The sequence below is a fragment of the Leguminivora glycinivorella genome, chromosome 10 (genome assembly GCF_023078275.1).
Source record: "Leguminivora glycinivorella isolate SPB_JAAS2020 chromosome 10, LegGlyc_1.1, whole genome shotgun sequence".
Lineage (NCBI taxonomy): Eukaryota > Metazoa > Arthropoda > Insecta > Lepidoptera > Tortricidae > Leguminivora > Leguminivora glycinivorella.
The window spans coordinates 2,681,966-2,702,388 of NC_062980.1; the positions used below are offsets into that span (position 1 = coordinate 2,681,966).

The 20,423-nt window shown below is 38.2% G+C and overlaps 1 protein-coding gene across 2 annotated transcripts in view; it reads right to left on the reverse strand.

Moving 5' to 3' along the window:
- LOC125230198 (Down syndrome cell adhesion molecule-like protein 1 homolog) overlaps positions 1-20,423 on the reverse strand; it is a 102,210-nt gene that overhangs the window by 18,489 nt on the left and 63,298 nt on the right. For both annotated transcript variants that reach the window (XM_048135277.1, XM_048135276.1), the window contains exon 4: positions 542-732. In XM_048135277.1, the coding sequence (XP_047991234.1) occupies positions 542-732 (191 nt within the window). The remainder of the gene's footprint in view (positions 1-541; positions 733-20,423) is intronic.

Below are 20,423 nucleotides of genomic sequence, written 5' to 3' on the forward strand. Positions count from 1 at the left end.
GTCTATGATGGGGTGCCCTTCGATGCCCGTTATGTTCCAGTTCCAGAATATGAGAGTAACACACTGACCGAGTTGGGGCTGATGTGGTTAGGACTGATAGGCCGCACGGCTCTAGACTCCCGTTGATGGGAGTGGCGGAGCGGTACCGCACAGTGAAGTCTATGATGGGGTGCCCTTCGTCGCCCGTTACGTTCCAGTTCCAGAATATGAGAGTAACACACTGACCGAGTTGGGGCTGATGTGGTTAGGACTGATAGGCCGCCACGGCTCTAGACTCCCTATGATGGGAGTCGCGGAGCGGTACTGCGCAATGAAGTCTATGATGGGGTGCCCTTAGTCGCCCGTTACGTTCCAGTTCTAGAATATGAGAGTAACACACTGACCGAGTTGGGGCTAATGTGGTTAGGACTGATAGGCCTCCACGGCTCTAGAATCTCGTTGATGGGAGTGGCGGAGCGGTCCTGCGCAGTGAAGTCTATGATGGGGTGCCCTTAGTCGCCCGTTACGTTCCAGTTCTAGAATATGAGAGTAACACACTGACCGAGTTGGGGCTAATGTGGTTAGGACTGATAGGCCTCCACGGCTCTAAGCTCCCGTTGATCGGCGTCGCGGAGCGGTATTGTGCAGTGAAGTCTATGATGGGGTGCCCTCCGTCGCCCGCTACGTTCCAGAGTATGAGAGCCAGGATGGTGGATGCGTGTACTGTCACGTTGACTAGTGGGGGAGGCTCGGCTGAGGATGAAATAAGGAAATTATAAAGTTTGGTTAATTATAATTAAACACGGTAAAGCATATTGTCGCAAATTTTGCGACTCGCAAACTCCCCTTATATTGGTAAAAAGTATGGAACAGCAAAGAGAAATACAACTAAAATGATCAACGAACGATGCGCGAGTACCAAGTACGGTCAGCCAAAAAAAGTGGTTTACCACTTTTCGACTCAATTTTAAACACATAAAGTCGAAGAGTGGTAAACCACATTTTTGGCTGACTGTAGTACTAGGTACTGCAACTATGGGAACAAATCAAATTATTTTCAACAAATATTTTGATTTGTGTTTTTTAAGTAGTCACACTACTATATATAAATTAAAAATCGAAATAAGGTGTCATAATATTCGGATCCGGCCTACACCACTGGTGGTGCTCGTCATTTTTTCTTTAATATATGACATCTTATTTCGATTTTTTGTAGTACTACTGTTCAAATCCGCCAATGTTGTGTGAAAACTCTATTGCCGGGGCGCATCTAAAAAAGTGTCTACAAAACGATGTCTTCTAATAGAAAATTACTAACGAAATCATCTTATTTGGTGGGTAATGAATGTTTTTGCCTTTTCAATCTGTAGCTAAGTACTTATTTACAAAATTGCACAGTAGAATATGATACAGTTTAAATGACTAATCATCATCATTATAACAACCGTCCAGTATTTTCGTTACGAGAAAATTGCCACAGTAATCGTCGACAATCGACAAGTGATAAACAACTTCGTGCCGGCGAGTTAATTATCGTTCGTCGGAAAATCGTGCAATTCTGCTAAAACAGTCAAGGAAAAAAATAGCTGATTTAAAACAGTACTTTAATTTTATTATCTTTTTCTATGTAAAAACTATTTACTTCAAGATCCTTTACAAATTTATGACGGTAATTTGAGTTCCTTATTCCTATACAATTTATGCCAAGAAGGTAATAAAAATTATGCATTTTGCGGCCTTGGGTATTGGTAAAAGATTCGCATAAGAAAACCAAACAATGTTATTCATTAAAATGTTTGCATGGAATGTTAAAATCAGTTTTAAAGTCAAAAGAACTGTGACACGTTAATGGCCACGAAAATAAAATAAACAAATAGAAAAAAGTCAACACAGGTTCGGCTCTGCAATTACGAACTGCCTATTTACACAGTCTCGTGTCACATGCCAGGGCAACACCAACTTTACAATCTTTCAATAAAGTTTAAATTTCAAGATTATCCAAATGTAAACATGATGCAGAGTCGATTATGTGGCCGGCGAATGAAGTTTTATCGATTATGCGTTCGGTTCCCATAGTACGTTAATGTCGTTAACATGCAGGGGTTAACTTCCGAGAACTAGCTGAATTTCGCTCTTATGTAAATAAAGTAAGGTTTGTTGTAAGTTGTACTTAAATTGCTGCCACTAAATTTACATGTTATTATTCTTTTTACTTAATGTTGCGATCAGAAGCAATTAGTAAACAATGATCTGGCAATCTGCATGTATGTACTAGTAACGGCGAGTCTCCCATTCCCATAATGAAAGCAAATTGACAAAATATCGTCACTACATTCAATAAATTTTGTACTTCACACAAAGGTACTGCGACTCAGTGAGTCCTCTGCGTCCCATACATTTTCTTTATTTATAAATAGTTCAGAACAAAAGTAAGTAGTGTATCTAAATGTTCAGAATAATTAAAATATGACACTTCTGACAACGAACTGTTCGTCTCACTCTCGGATGTCAGACACCGAACAAGATACAGATGCAGTGCGAAAAGATTTGCCTTCGTATTGTTACGGAAACTTGTCAAACGAACGTGTCATGCTATTTCAGTCAGTCTCAGTACATCTTGTACTGAAATTGATTGAACTAGCATGACAAATGCGAACGTTTCCGGAAAAATACGAAGGAAACCTTTTTCGCACTACATCTATACGACGTTTTTAAAGTGGCTCTGATACGTTAAATACAGGTCGCATCATACATAACTTTTAACTTAAAGCTCTTTCATTTTGCTATCCATAATACCTAAGTTGTATTTTATGTGGAAGACACATGCTGCTAGCAAGATGATGAAGTAGGTATTCGCTTTATACACTGAGATAAATTTGCATTGTGAATTTAACAAGTTCGACTTGTTGCGGTTTATCCGTTTGAATCAGCCAAACGTATGTTTAAAACAATATGTGTCAGGTTGTTTTTATAAAATCGACTTGTTGATTCAAATATATTGCTGATTCAAATGACAAGTAGCTTGTTGTTTGAACCAAAGAGCACGTAGACGCTATTTTAACCAAAAAACTTGTTGAACGAACTGGTTGTATTTTCTCTCAGTGTACGCTTAACTATACCTTACCTAAAACGTCAGTTTCCGTTATCAATCATATTTATTGCACATTTAAGTTCAATATTAGCACCGAAGCTAGATCAAGCTTCTGGAGAGACTGCGTAGTCGGTGGCCAAGAGCCAAGTGACTAGGATGGCTAAGGTGCCAAGAGAATTTATTGCGTGAGTAGATTGAAAAATAAACATTAAGCTTTCTATTGCAATTAGTTGAGGTTTGAATGCTGAGATAAGTTAAAGAGCAAGAGGAAAACGGTTTCTGCTAGGCTAACTGTACAATTTACATCATCATCATAATTTACAGATAAACCGAAAACACCGAGTTACGTTGTCAATACCATCTGCTCAATCTATGAACTATAATGGATTGGAAGCCGTCCAAATAATGTTATTATTTCGAATAACATTTCACATTATTCCTCCCTCCGACATATCAATAAAACGTCGAAATGTGACAGGAAAATGATTACATTCCAACGATAAGTTCAAAAGCAACACAATAACTACGAACATTTCACTCCAGAAAGCAACCTTTCACTCGCCGTCCCACACATCCAATAATATTTTCCTTCAACAACCCTCTGAATTTACATAACATATATTATGTACAACTTACTTACTTACTTTTTAAACTTCTGGTTAACCACTTGACAGTCCTACGATAGCATAGTATCCAAAAAAATTCCGGTAGACAGTCCTACGATACCTTACTATCCAAAAGAGGGGATGGAGACACAGTTGATTAAAGTGACATCTAGCGAAATATTGCGGCATTATTTACTTATTCTCTTGATACAATAACGTAGCCTAACTACATAGTTTGCTACAAAAAGTAAAGATGGCAGTGTACGCTCGTTACTTAATGAATGAAAAAAATAAATTCGGCAGTGCCTTGTCAAACTCCGCGTGTTTGTGTTTGATTTTGAATTTGTTTAATTTTTTTTGGATATCTTCATGAGAACTGTATACACATCTGGTTGTGGTATCATTATAAAGGTAAAATAGTATATTTCTCTAATACGTAATAAAAAAAGGGGGTCATCGCTCAAAATTTCCTGTAATTTAAGTAATAGTCAAATAAAAAAATTCTTCATTTTTTTTTCGATTACATAAGTTTAACCTTGATTTATAGTATATGATCATACATATTTTACTATCACTATAATTTTATTTCAAGTACTGTACGTTCATTTATACCGAAGTATTTTTTTTTTTAACTATACCTTGTGTAGTTTAGAAAATACAGACGTTTTTGTAAAAAGTTGTGAATGCGCAGCGCGCTGCGCGCGTCGCTTAAAAACCCGGACGGTTGACCGGAATATGGTCGCGCGGGCTGGACTGTCAAGTGGCTAAGACAAACAGAGCGTCTACTACGACTTTTTGACGGTTTAAGATAGGTACGTTAACTACTCAATGGCGTAAAATCTCAGAGCATATAATATTAGAGATGTGTGTCACAGTTGTTAGCTCATTGAACATAGTTGTCGTTGTGTGACGACACGCTGGTCGTTCGCATGTAACACACGTACATGGAAAAGATGCGCGTGTATTGGGCACTTGCCCAATATGAGCGGCCATCTACAAGTGTGTGTGTGTGTGTGTGTGTGTGTGTGTGTGTGTTCAAGAACTTGCGACAATATGATTGAAAAATGCTTCAATACAAATCGCCCTGCAAGTCCGAAGTCCGATCTCCTTCCATCGTATGATCTGTGTATCATTTTCGGTTCTAAATATAAATAGTACTTCTTAGTACTTCGGGGGCACTGATCACTTTCTCCATATATTATGTTATTTTCATTGATGTTGACGCTGCCGAGTGAAATATTCTAAGCCCGTCAAACCTCATATAGTACAGATGTTTTACGAAAAGGGTTGCCTTCGTATTATTCCGGAAACGTTCCTATTTGTCATACTAGTTCAGTCAATGTCAGTACATCTTGTACTGAGACTGACTGAAACAGCATGACACGTTCGTACGTTTCCGTAACAATACGAAGGCAAATTTTTTCGCACTACATCTGTAAAGGCGTTAAATATTTGTCAAATCAGTTTGTTTTGTTGAATGGATAAGTTTGGTGCCCCCTGCTCGGTTTAGTGGCATGTAGGTCAGCCTTAATGCGTTTAAGTAGATTACTTTGAAGACTGTTAAGGTTTATGGACACGACGACATTAAATAAAGTGAGTTTAGTGCTCGGTTTGCATGTTCGGGAAAATATCAAGATATTTTGAGTAAAGGAGCGAATTCTGGCACAGATGAAAACCTTTTGAGCTGTGACTTCGTTCAGGTCCATCTTAAACAAATTCGACTGTAAACTTTCAACAGACAAAGGGCTTCATAATATTTGTAGCAACATGTATTATGTCAGTGGAAGGCCTACGACATTGACAGCTGATCGAGAGGAATGTAAGAAATTATGGGAAAAGGGCAAGTGCATGATGATGTAAGTACTGTGTCAGTGTACGGAAAATACGGATCTATCTTTAGAACGAGCGTGGTCATGTGGCCGTTGATAGAGCGAAGTCATGAGAAAATTTGTCTTCTTTTCATCAGACTTCGGCTAGATGAGTTGTACTGAGTATGTCCTATATAAATCGGACAACGGTGGATCAAAGGTTAACAAATGAAGCGACCAGCATGAGATTAGACGAATACAAATCCCGATGGGACATAGGGCAGATGCAAAATCTGGGTATGTAGGTCATTGGACTGAGCTCTACAAAGCACACTCAACCTAGCCTTGGCCGATTCGGTCCGGGCAGTTCCGGGTCTATCTGGAATAGGCATTTGCAGTTCCAATATTGAAGTGATCAAAGTGATTTCAAATAGGACACCGATTAAAACAAAATACAAGCTGTGTTTTAGGTACATATAATACGAAGGCAGTGTCGCAACGACTAGGGGGTGGTATAAAAGTTCACAAGGAACACCCAGTTTCTAAGACATTACCTACATCGAAAACCGGCCAAGAGCGTGTCGGGCCACGCTCAGTGTAGGGTTCCGTAGTTTTCCGTATTTTTCTCAAAAACTACTGAACCTGTCAAGTTCAAAACAATTTTCCTAGAAAGTCTTTATAAAGTTCTACTTTTATGATTTTTTTCACATTTTTTAAACATATGGTTCAAAAGTTAGAGGGGGGGGACGCACTTTTTTTTCCTTTAGGAGCGATTATTTCCGAAAATATTAATATCATCAAAAAACGATCTTAGTAAACCCTTATTCATTTTTAAATACCTATCCAACAATATATCACACGTTGGGGTTGGAATGAAAAAAAAAAATCAGCCCCCACTTTACATGTAGGGGGGGGGGGTACCCTAATAAAACATTTTTTTTTAATTTTTTATTTTTGCACTTTGTCGGCGTGATTGATATACATATTGGTACCAAATTTCAGCTTTCTAGCGCTAACGGTTACTGAGATTATCCGCGGATGGACGGACGGACGGACAGACAGACATGGCGAAACTATAAGGGTTCCTAGTTGACTACGGAACCCTAAAAACGGACTTACGATGACTGATCGTTATAGATATATCCGTAGATATTTACTCGTGATCTTTTCCTTATCTTCTTTTCTTTTCCTTATTTCCTTATCTAAATTTACAATCGAGTAAAATCGTTTAACAAAGAGGAAAATGAAGGGTCATTAACTGCATAGCAATTTCTTAGCTCCACAACATTTATGTACACTTTTACAGTTACCAGAAGTAATATGTTTATGTTATATATACAAAACTGGCCACAAAAAAATCTAGAAACGATTATTTCTGTGTAAGAATGTCCTATACTATTTATTTATTTTCCCCTCACTAGCTCGGAAACACGTGTTTTGTCAGACTTATATTGACCGGGATATAGACCGTGATTACCTTTTTGATTTTTGTCGAGCTCCCGATATTTCGACGCAGTTGCATGCATCATGATCACGGAAAACTGACGAAGGCGGGTGGATGTTAAAGTTGTATAGACAGCGCGCGATCTACCCTCCTTCGCGCGCGTCGGCTGCGTTCACTTTCAGCGTTACCACTGGTCGCGTTCACACTCGATGGTCTGTCCAAACACACTACACTCACAGTGTCTGTGTCAGTGTCTGTGTCAGTGTGTGTGTGTCTGTGTCTGAAAGTGAACGCAGCCGACGCGCGCGAAGGAGGGTAGATCGCGCGCTGTCTATACAACTTTAACATCCACCCGCCTTCGTCAGTTTTCCGTGATCATGATGCATGCAACTGCGTCGAAATATCGGGAGCTCGACAAAAATCAAAAAGGTAATCACGGTCTATATCCCGGTCAATATAAGTCTAATGAAAATAACCGTGAATCATTCAAAACTCTTACGTGTTTTGTCCTTTATTTCGTTATAAACAAAGAAAAAAAATTTACAACAAGTTTTGTACTTATCTGCCAAACTGCACAGCAGTTTGTTGGCAGAAAAATTATTCTACCCTCCACCATTTATGTTGAACCACTTATTTTGTATTTCATACAATGATAAAAAAGTATGTAATTTAAACATGCAAGTATGTCCTACCCAAGGTATCCAAGCACTAATCTTATAAAAGTAAAAAATAATCAACGACAACAACTTTAATGTTGGGTTTGGAGTAAATAAAATTTTTTTAATGTTTTTTTATACACCACCTTTGACATATTTTTGCACGATCTTAACTGATCTGGTACTTTATTTAGAATCGTGGGCACTAAGTATTTTCGAGTACGTTTTCCATAATAGTTACAGACTTTAGGTACTAACAATCTGCGATGACTTGATTCCTTGGTAACGCTTCTTGTTTGAATTTTATGAATATATTTTTATGATTTTATTTTTGTTTGATTTTTTATTTTATTTTTTTTTTTTAATACCAGCGGGTAAAAACGCATTTTATCCACTAGTGGGTAAAGTAATTTGACCTTGAATAAAGTCAAATTAACTGATTTAAAATTGATAATAGTAGGTGAATCTAGTAATAAAGATGATTTACCACCTGTGGAACTACCGGAAGCAGTGATAAACGCATTTTTTGCGTTGTAGTTTCCTCGCTGTAGTGAGGGGAAAAGTTTTGTGTTACACTCGGGTGCAATAGTACATTACATCAGAGGCCGGGAAAATGAGGATTTCCGGCCAAGTGGGTATATACGGCCGAGCGAGCGTGCGAGCGAGGCCGGATAGGGATACGAGGCCGGGAATCCGTTTTCACGCCGAGGCATGTATAGTGCTTTTCTCAAACATACAATGAAATAAAAAAATGCTCTAAAGGACAATATTTTATAAAAAAAAGTTACTTTGCAGGCCTAGGCCTAAAAAATAATATCAAATCCCTTTACAGTCCTCTCGAGTTGTTGCGCCCAAAAAGCGATACTTCCCAGCCCATTTTAAGGAACGTAAAGACAATATTTCATTGCATGTTTGAGAAAATGTATTTTACTTCTCGTGTGTTAAAAAACTCGCAAGTTCAGGATTCTATTCTCGAACCACTTGCTTCGCTCGTGGTTCAACTATAGAATCCTTTCACTTGCTCGTTTTCCAATTCCACACTCGGCGTTAAAATACAACTTTGCCCCCTTGTATAACAAATAACTATTATTATTTGTGTCATAACCTGACATTCTTCCAGCCTCCCAAAAGTACCATACAATTGCAGGTGACATTTAGAAACATCAATCTAAATCTCCTAAATGTAACAATTTATCAAATATCGCCAAGTTTGTAACAGATGGTGGAACAAAATGTTAATTTTTATAAATGCAATTTCATCGCAAAAGTCATCCCGCAACATAATGCTGTTTACAAAGCAATGGAAAGTTTTCTACGTTGAAAAATGTATGAAATAACTGCGGCAGGAAGTTTGACGACCATGCAAATACTGTTGAAGACTCGTAGCTCGTACCGTACGTAATACGTATGTAAATAGGTGGTTGAATTCGGCTGTGTTGCGCTGGTTCCACCAAAGTCATTGCAGACTGTAAACTGGCAGCACGTATCAAGTTGCATTTCAATTTAAGGTCCATTACATAAATTGACTCTTTCGAGCGCTATCGATTCGGCGCGGTATAAAGTTATTAATGTATCAATTTATCGACGTTCGAGCACTCGTAAACCATGTCTCGGCGGGCGATACATCACCGGTGGCTACCGTGTCTGTGAAACTGAGCCCCTAGCGAGAGTTTCTGACGTTGTAGAAGAACGGAAAACGTTTTCAAGCGAGGTATGTCAATTAAAGTGTACTTAACGCTTATGTGGCGACGTCTACAGACGTTGCTCGCTTGAAAGGGTTAAGTTACTGGATAATGTCAGTGGTTTGACACTTCTCCGATATCGGGTCGGGCGAATCCGGCAACGTTCGGCTCACATTGCTACGCAGCAATTATTAAGGTTGGTTCAACATGATGACCCCCTGCGTGCGTTACTACCGATTAGATAATTACGTGATTCTTGACAACCCTAAATCGCTGAAATGAATAGTGCCGTGCATTGGAAAGGGACAACACGATTCGGCGTTGAATTGCTGTCAAACTTATGTTTGCTAGGAAGTGCCCTTTCTATACGCTAGGACTAGGACTAATGTTAATTTTGTAGTTTGGGGCATTATTCACTTTCTCCATATCTATAAAAAATATCTTTTCCCCGTGATGTTTATGCTATCAGGTAACGAATTATCTCATGGTACAGGCTCAGCTAATGTAAAATGCAAGCTGCGTGACTCAAGGGACACGTGGAGTGGTAAACAAGTAAGATTTAATTAGTAGTGTTGAGAGGAAGTTCCTGGTGTTAAGGTAGCGAGAAGTGTGAAGTTACAATTAATGAAGAAATGGGAGATGTGGTTTCATTATAGTATCAGCTGTTGCTGAATGAACTATATAATTCGTTAAGATATTTTAATTTGCTAATCAAGTTGGAAAAAAATCACACCGGCTAAGAGCATTAATCGAAAACGCTGCATAAGCTTGCAGATTTTTGAAATAAAATAAAAATTTACAATCAACTATTTCTCTTTCATAGGTCTGGACTGTCTGGACTCTGGAGTAAGGCATATTATATTTTGGCTGATGGCATATTATACGTCTATTTTTTAAGGAAGACCTACTATACCTATTTAGATGCTTTATTTCTCGTATAAGCCGGGGCGGGTCGCCAGTTATTCATATAAGCTGGCAGACCAGCAGGTGGCAACGTGCGCTTAATATGTCTTAGTTACAAACTTCAGCTGTTCTAAAGTCATAATTGAATTCGTGACGGTGTATACTCTTAATACTGGTAGCTCGGAGCAGGGAGCTTTTATGGCTCGCCGCTTTGGGGCACGGATTAAAAAATATAAACGCTGTTAGCAGCGAGTTCTATCGATCTTTCAGTGAGATTTGTAAAACTAGAAGTTTGCAGTCAATTAAATGAAATAAATGTAATATTTATAGTCAAGGAAAAACATGCACCTTCTTCGGTGGCTCAATCCGTTCAATGAAATATTGATTTGTGCGTTGAGTTGAGTTATACAAAAAGATCTGTTTTTTGCCAAAATAAATCGATTTTGGTTCCATTGTAAAACGTTTAATTTACGAAACGATAGGTAATTTGGGTAAATAAAATAATAAGTCTACCGAAAATGTTTATTGGGCATAACGGAGAAAACTTATTATTAGGTACGTCCTTGAATTTTAAATCACAGTCGAAAATCATTATCTTCATCGTTAAAATGGCGAAATCTTTTAAGACGAGCCCGTATTTCAGAAACGAGCGGCCGGATTAAGAAAGACAAACTTAACGCCCACAATTGGGGGAAATTTAGCTTTCCGAAATTTCATTAAAACATATAATTGTACTTCGGAAAGCTAATTTACAATAGGGCTTTAACTGCGTATTCAAACGAATAAAAAACTACTTATTGGTATCATTGAAACTTGAATTGGGTATTCAATTGAATTTGAACTTCGCAGCAAATAAACACAATACTAGTTTTCGCAGATGTTTGTACTTCAGGTTCGAGCAAATTCCTGTAGGTAAGTGGAAAGGTATGTACATACACATATTAGCATTTATTTTAGAAGTATTTACAACAGAGATCTACATGTGTGATCATATATCTAGATGTGTTTGTCAATAGCTAATATAATGACTGTAATTATTTTTCAAATCGGGACTTAACCGCGGGACTTATATTACACTGACCACGACCGACCGAGTCCACGGGGACAACGCCGTCCCTGAAACGTTGGAGGTCAGTTTAATATGTAGTCATACGCGATTAAGTCCCGAATTTAAAAATAATTATCCATACTAATATTATAAATGGGAAAGTGTGTGTGTCTGTTTGTTTGTCCGTCTTTCACGGCAAAACGGAGCGACTAATTGACGTGATATTTGAAGTGGAGATAGTGGAAGGGACGGAGAGTGACATAGGCTACTTTTTGTCTCTTTCGAACCCCCCACTTCCCTAAAATGGGGAGGTTTCGAATTAAACGCGAGGGAAGCCGCGGGCAAAAGCTAGTGTGTAATAATCGTGAAAGTTTAAATCTGAGAATAATGTATTCGGGGAATTCTAGTTTCGACTGGAGAATTTCTGTAGGCTTAGCATATTCCAAGTAGAACGATGGTGTTTTAACTGAAGTAAAATGATATGACGTGAATATGAAAGGCGCAAATGAGTCTCCTTACTCGCTGCAAAATATGCATCAAAAAACGTACACAAGGAAAACAAATTATGCACCTCGTCATTAATATAATAACAAATAAATAGAGTCGTCGGCCAAACTAAATTGGTCCAGGTGCCCCAAGATTGACAATAAGAGCACGGGCCAATGAGTGGGGCGGGGAATTATCGTGCAGTAATAGCAGTTATTATGTGACCTTGTAGCACAACTGTAGTTTACTCGTACTGTGTGTGACAACTGTAATGATTTGGTGGATAATATGAATTGCCGACATAGCCAAGTGACAATTGTTAACACTGTTACGTGGCGATCGAAACGCAACTGGCTCTGTCGTGCTAATACGGAAGAGCGATAGAGATTTAACTACGATATGGTATGAAGCATAAGCCAATAGAATGGCTTTGAAGAATAGGTACCTACTTTGGATTGTAGGAAAAGCAGGGGCTAATCGCACGTGGCACGGACAGATGATGGGCAGACGTAATGCGGAGGGATTAAAGGTATGTGACGAGAAAGGTATTACGACTGAATGTGAAGGGAAGTAAAAGGAAATGAAAAGCGAGGGAAAAGTGGACGGACTTTGTGGAGATTGTCAGAATCTAACAAATGAATGATGGGATGGTAAATGTATGGAAGAAGAAGACGTACTGCACCGACCAATATTGAATACAATGTTGAGTAAACTTATATCAAGCTAATTTCCAAATAGTTAGGAGACGTAGATACTAAGTTAAATTGACAAGAGTGATAAAATGAGAGATGAAAGGCGATTTTTGAATCTTGTCCGTGCACACGGGATTATGTCACTAAAATACCGGTTGAAAACGGTGACTTCTTTATTATTTGGGTGAATCAACTTTTTCTTGCCTGTTATTGCCATGGTTACGGTCCCCTGTGTCACGCTGGTTTTAAACAAATTATGCCAATTAAACTATGCAAACATGCATTTTTCTGATGTTAATAAGCCCTTTCCTTAATTTGCCACCTACAAACATGGATTACACGCATGCTTGCATAATTTCAGTAGCATAATTTTGCATAAAACCAGCGTGACTCAGGGGACCGTAACCATGGCAATAACAGGCAAGAAAAAGTTGATTCACCCATTTTCAGTGACAATTTTCTGAATTCGAACGCGTGAGACTCAAAAATCGGCATGCTGGGGCCCATTTCTCGAAGCTACAAGTTACAATTTACAAGTGGTTGTCAATGTCTAATATGACAAGTTGGAAAGAGACTTCCGCGTGTAACTTTTAACTTTCAGTTTTGAGTAATGGGCGCCTGACTCACTGAGTGGTGCTCAAATACCATTTGAAACTAAATATAACATGACTAACATAAGTTGCCTTTGTCCGAATGATAGACGAACTAAATAGAATCTAATACTGAGAGTGAGGAGGTATATGTCAAAGTCTGCTAGACGAAATATGCGATCTAATATTAGATGAACTATTTTTACGTCTGCCTGTAATAACTCAAACGGGGTCATTAATTGTCTCTGGGACTGTGACCCGAGATGCGAACTTGCTTCTGAGACAAAGACAACCATTCAATTTAAAGTCTGGGCCACTACATGTATTTTCATTTTTTCACTCATTGACATCGATGATCTCATGATGATGTATGTAGAGTATTCTACGTCCTGTCATATTTGGTCAATGAAAAAATTACCTTCACTCTTGATATTAAAAATAATATATAAAAGTTTGGGGAGTTAATTCTGATTGTAAGAAAGTACTTATTTCTGACACCTTTCTGCTTGGAATGTTACATCGTGAAAGTTAAGTCAATTTACTATGCTATATGTTTGTGTAATTTTTTTTACTAAAACGACACTGATGGGTGGAGAAAACACTAAAGTTAAACGATAATAAAACCCCGAGTAGCATTATGTGCTTTAGACCTAAATTTGACATCCTCCACCAAACTGGAAGATATCTTTCTCGGTCTAAGAAAATCTTAAAAGAAAGTAGACTTTTCTCTTACAAATTCACGTCTCGTCATATTCATATGTTGGTAAAACGAGGAGATTATTTACCGGACTGCTACCCGGGATCGGGTTACGACGGCGCCGCGGCGTGTATTTGGGGCCGATTTTTGAATCTCGGCCATTCGATTTCGTGAAATTCGTTCAATAATATCTCCACTACTAGCGATTTAAATTCTACTAACAGAATCGAAAACGAGTGGTCATTACCACTAGTTTTAAAATTACTAGCCGTCCTTTTTCAAAAATAGCATTACGTCGTTTTCCACAGACTTTCGAACGGCGAATTGGTGCGTTCGAAATTCAAAAAAATCGATCCCAAAGACCCGATTAGGAATGTACGAATATGTTTATTTTATTTATTTATTTAATAAGAAACAAACAGTCGCATATATGTACATTGACATAGATTAAAGCACTTAAATTGCAGACTTACAGTTTCCTTAAAGAGAATATTACTTACAAACCATAACATGCTATAAGTAGATCTAGCTCGATACATTTTCAATATGTGAAGTGCAAACTCGAATGAACTAGAAAAGAAAAAAAAAAAACAAACTAAATAAAAGGAAAACAATCAAAAACAGAAGAGGAAAACCGTATTAAGCAAACCAAAATTACAAATATCTATAACACTGTGATACATTGCAATGATAAGCGTTTAAAACTGCATACATTTTCATGGAATATATCAATGTGACTAAATTTCTTGTCATACGTCCTGCACGCCCTTTTAATGAAACAGTTCCTAGCATAAGCTGTGCTGTCCCACTGCGGGTGATATGAAAAAGAGGTTTCTGTCTACAAGTTCGTTCGCGACGACGGGGTACCCTAAAGGAAAGAGAGCTTAACAACGACGGGGCATCAATGATATTATTTACGATTTTGTATAGAGTCAGAACGTCAATACGTTCGCGGCGAGAACTTAAAAGAGTAAATTTTCGACTTTCGGGGGTGGTGTAGTTTATATAATTATTTCTTATGCGGTACTCGATGGTCTTAACAAATTTCTTTTGCACTTTTTCAATTCTGTCACTGTGAATTTTATAAAGAGGGTTCCAAACAGCGCTAGCAAATTCTAACCTACTACGAATGTAACTATTAAACAATATCTTATAAGTCGAAAGTTTCCTAAAAGGCTTTCCAATACGCAATATGAAACCCAGTTGCTTAAAAGATTTATTTAATATGTTATCAATGTGGGGTACAAAGGTAAGTTTTGAATCAAAAATTACACCAAGGTCCCGAATTTGATTAACGCGTGTCAACTCTTTGTTGCAAAGTGAGTACTTATAATTTAAAGTTGTGAGTTTTCTACTAAAACTGATAACAAAGCATTTATCTGGGTTTAAGAAAAGGTTATTAGAGGAGCAGAAATTTTGAAAATTCGTTAAATCATTCTGCAAGGCAGTGCAGTCTTCAATATCTTTTACCACTCTAAAAATCTTTGTGTCGTCGGCATACAATAGCATATTAGAACCATTTACACATTTTGTAATGTCATTTATATATAGTACAAACAACAGAGGCCCTAAATGTGACCCTTGTGGTACTCCAGAAGTGATAGGTCTATACTGAGATGAGTATCCCTGCACAGCGACTGCCTGCGAACGATTCTCCACATATGATTTTACCCAGCGAAACAAGTCACCGTGTATACCGAGTTGCCAAAGCTTCAAAAGCAAGCGTTCATGGCAGATTTTGTCAAAAGCCTTGGCAAAATCGGTATACACCGCGTCAACCTGACACTTGTTATCTAATGCATTTAGTAAAATTTCAGTGTAGGTTAAAAGGTTTGAGTCCACACTACGACCGCTAAGAAAGCCGTGCTGGTCCGGAATGATATGACGACGTAATGCAGAGGAAAGTTGGTCAGTAACAATTTTTTCAAGAATCTTCCCAAACTGACACAGCTTCGATATCGGCCGGTATTTTTCTATTTCTGCGCTTACGTCTCCTTTTGGTATGGGTGTCACCAACGCCCGTTTCCACATCATTGGTACGGAACCCTCCTTGAGAGACTTTTGGAAAAGTAATGTGAGAGGTAATGTCAAGCTAGAAGAACAATTTTTAATTAAAACAGGAGGAATGCCATCAGGACCAGAACCCTTATTAATATTTATACGTTTGAGATATCTATGTACAAGGTCCTTTGTTATGAAAATAGTATTTATATCCAGGACCGTATCGCTGACAGGTGTAAGATTATTTAGGTCTACGGAGCTATTACTAGGTATTTCAAAAACAGAGTGGAAGTGTTCATTGAATAAGTCACAAACCTGCGCTCCATCTGAGGCTGACATTCCCTTGTAGTGCATAATCTGAGGGAAACCATTTTTAGCAGAAATTGATTTTATGTAAGTCCAAAAAAATTTAGGGTGGTTCTTAATTTTACCTTCGGTATGATTAATATAATTTTTATAACACACCTGTTCCAATTTTAAGATTCTTTTTTTAGTAATTTATAAGTGTCTAAATCCAAAGGGTTTCCGTACGTTTTCCACCGTTTATGATATTTCTTTTTTTCGTTTAAAAGCCTTCTAAGTGATCTATTGTGCCATGGAGGTCTGGAACAAGATGTGCGTTGAGGGTTCTTAGGAACAAATTTATCGATTAAGTCATTTAAGATGTCGTAAAAAACAACTACACAATCCTCAAGCGGGCGGCTTGAAAAAAGTTGCGTCCACTCAACATTAAATAACGCACTATTTATTTCATTAAAATTAGCCTTATAGTAACAGTATATAAAATTAGGGGCCGGTTTGAGCGGACGAGCATGTAGTAAATTTAATTCAATTTTGAGGGCTTTATGGTGCATATCTTCAGGTGTCAACAGATCGTTACAAGCCAAAACAGTGCAATTTTTATTACAAAAAATAAGATCTAAGATACGTTGATTTATATTATAGCAACTATTGTACTGTTCTAAGCCTGAAAAGGACAGAAAATCTGTTAATAATTGCAAAGGTAAAGTGTTATGGTTAATAAGACTCATTTTGTGTGAATCCGCCTTAAACCACTGCGCGTCAGATATATTAAAGTCGCCAGTAATAAGAAATGTGTCATGAGGATTATCTATTACTAACTGGCTACAAATATCAAAAAAGTTGTCTAATGTATCTTTATAAAGAGGCCCGTGCGGAATGTAAATACAACAAATATTTAAGAACGATTGTCCTTGAAAATCTTGCTGAGATAAAGATAAAGGCAAGGCTACCCATATGCACTCGGAGGACGCGGGAGAGGGCACGGCCAACTCCGCTGCGCCGGCAGGTACTCGCGGCGCACGGCGACTGCAACTCCCCCGCCCCGCTCCGCGCCGCTCGAGTCAGCTGATCGGTCGCAGCGGTATACAACATATCTATTGTCAAATATTTCCCTGTCGTAAAAGTTAGCATTTAACCAGCTCTCGGTGATACAAATAAAATCGTAATCGGATATAGCCACATTTGAGTAGAAGTCGTGTGTTTTCGTGCGAAGACCCCGTACGTTCTGATAATAACCGACAAAATTATTAGCTGAGATTGACATTAAAATATAAGTTAAGTACAAGAATTTGTGTAATTGTATATGTTTTGCGAAAATACCATTGTGAGACAGAAATATATTCAATGCAGGATTGGCGAATTAAATAAAACAAAAGATATTTATATTTTTCTATATAAAAAAACAAAAACAAAAGAACTGTTTCATTGGCGTTGCAGGTTAAAATATTACGACTATTACGAGTGTTGTAATCATTATGAGGCACAACAAACACGCTTATATAGGCACCTTTTTGACAGTAAATTATAACAACAATATTTAACAACAATAAAAGTCACTTGATCTTGTTGAAGTCAAAGTGATTGTCAATCACCATGACTCGAGACGTCTCCGTTTTTCTTGCTAGAATTTTGCAGTCTCTAATCCACAGATAGGCAATTTTGTTGTCTCTCTTTAATTCTCGTGCTCGCTTAAGTAACTGCTTGCTGGCCGGAGTGAGATGGTCGCCCAGGTACAGGTTCAAGGCCGGCCCGTTGAGGCCGATAGAAGAAGTCGTGATGCCTTTACGCGCACGAACGGCCGAAAGAAGTTGGTCCTTGTATAAGCGACGGGTGAACCTCACGATCACCGCAGGTTCACGAATACTCGAAGGTCGCTCCGAATCGCCATTGCCGCCATCACCGCTATTTACAGGCTGGAAACGTCGGACCCGCTGCACACTATCTATAAACTGGGCCTCCATTTTTAATCCCACTACAGTATAAATGGAATCAAGAACACTTATTAAGTTTTCGCCTTTTTTGAATGGCAAGCCGGAAATTTCAACGTTATTTATTCTTGAGTATTGTTCTCGTGCCTCATTTTCCTGTTGGAGGGTAGTTATAACCATTTTTGCCGAGTTTAAGTCGGTTTGAAGCTTAGATATCAGGGATGTTTTTCCTTCTACTATATTTATCCGGTCCTCCGTGTCGGATAATCGAGGTTCAAACTCATCTAATTTTGTGTTGATATTGCTGATGCTTTCTTTGCAAAACTGCAGGTCTACTTTTAGCAAACTGAAGTCAGCACGAAATTCTTTAATTTCCTCCAACATGTTGAGATGGTTTGAGATTGAATAGGAAGCTTTTGCAGTCTGAAGGTGTTCATATTTAAAGTCACACACAGGTCGAACGCGATTAATTAACATTCAAACCAAAAGATCTATCTTCGGACCAGTGCGCGGATGTTGTGAGTGCTGTGTGTCGTGCGGTGGGAAATAAACAATAACTAAAAGCGGGTAGATTATATTTATTTGTCTACCCCGAACATTTATATAAATTAATATCGGGTAGTTTTGTGTTGTTTACATCTCCGGTGACACTTTGCTGGGACGTCAGTCTTCCGCGACCACGGCCAGTGCAACCTGGCCGAAACGTTGGGAAAAAAGGTAAAAATAATGTTAATTAATCGCGTTCGACCTGTGTGTGACTTTAAATATGTGTACAAAGCGCGAGAACTTAAAGTGTTATATTGAAGGTGTTCAGCCCTTGTTAAAGTGTTTACGCAGTTTACACGCTTAATGTGTATCTCCCCTAGCTAAATAGGCTACTATCATAGGAATAAAATAATAAAGGAATTTCAGTTAATAGTTTTTAAGAAAATGCATGTAATAAGGAGGTACCTAGCATGCTGATGATAGTGATGATGTAGATAATACTTATCATTACAGGGTGCGTAGCCGAATGGCACAAACGCTCACGAAACGAAACGCTCGTAGATATCTATCTCTATCGCTCTTGCGTATTGGCGCGACAGAGCCAGACTTCCTTTCGTTTTCGTTTCGCGTCGGAGAAATGCCATTCGGCTACGGCACCAGATTTATTCTATTGATGTAGTTATTACCAGGATTCATTTCTGAATCCTGACATACGTAATACTTTAGATACCTATGTTACATAATATGATTGGGTTTATCGCAATATATGCAAAGCTCTCTCTCTCTTAAATAAAATGATGTCTTTGAACATCACATCAAATGAAGCCCCGTTGGAATTTGATTTCTCGTTTTTTTTGCAAAGGCAGCCTCCGGCATATTTACTTATCCGTCATATCTGCTGAATAAATATAAATTTGCATATATTTCCGCGTCCCATTTTTTCCTCCAAATGGAAGACATTTTGTTTAGTTACGCAATAGATGGTTGACAGTTAAATTCAATAGTAAAATTATTTGAAGGTTTCAGAGATAAAAACAAGTTTTTGATTAAATCCGGACTTTGCTTACGAGTACAAGTTGACTGCTATGACTTAGAAAAGTGAAGGTAGAAAATATGCTCTAAAAATTTCAACTGGAGACGTAATAGGTACCTAGTCTAAAACTAGTGCTGAGTCAGTGTATATTCCTAATGAGCTCTCAGGCCGGCCTTCATTAAGCAGAATTACAAGTGTCATAAACATAAATAAAATCCCATTCCGAATAGCCAGACGCATATATTACTCAGGCAACGAACGTGGCACGCTAGCTTTGCTATCGACATGAAATTAAGGCTTTCACAGGATGGTGCGGCAAAAGTTTTATACAATTATGTATCATAGATTTTCCCAAGGTGAAAACCTATATATTTTGAATAGTGGAAAAATTAGGCGAAGGCGTTTGCCCAGTAGCCGACTCCAAATAAAAATGGGAAACGGGAAAGATGTCACGACTCGAATATGTGAACAACGAGCAAGTGGACACACTGGACACATATTCAGAAAGTGATGCTGACATGTATGTAGAACTTAATAATGAGAAAGATATACTTACTTTGAGCCCAAACGCACCAGTGGGTTAAAAACAATATGCAAATCACAACAGTAAATATAAAGTCTGCTAGAGATTACATTATTGACATTGAGACAGGTACGAAATGGTACTAAAATCAAATTCCATTACCGAACACATGTTTTTATCAGTAGCTGTAGCGGCAAATGTGTAAATCAATTAGTACTCATTCATAGCACGTATCAACCAAAGGGCCAACCTACTTAGGCTTCTACATCTACACCCAAAGGTACACAGAGAACGGGCCATTTAGGAAATCCAATTTAAAAACTGTCACGGCTCAAGGTGAAAAGCAACTGATGATGATGATGATGATAAAAAGCAACTACGAGGTACGTCAAGTACGACACTGGATCCATCTGTCTCAAATATTAATTTACGGATGTTAAATTTTTGTAACATTTCGCTTTCATAATT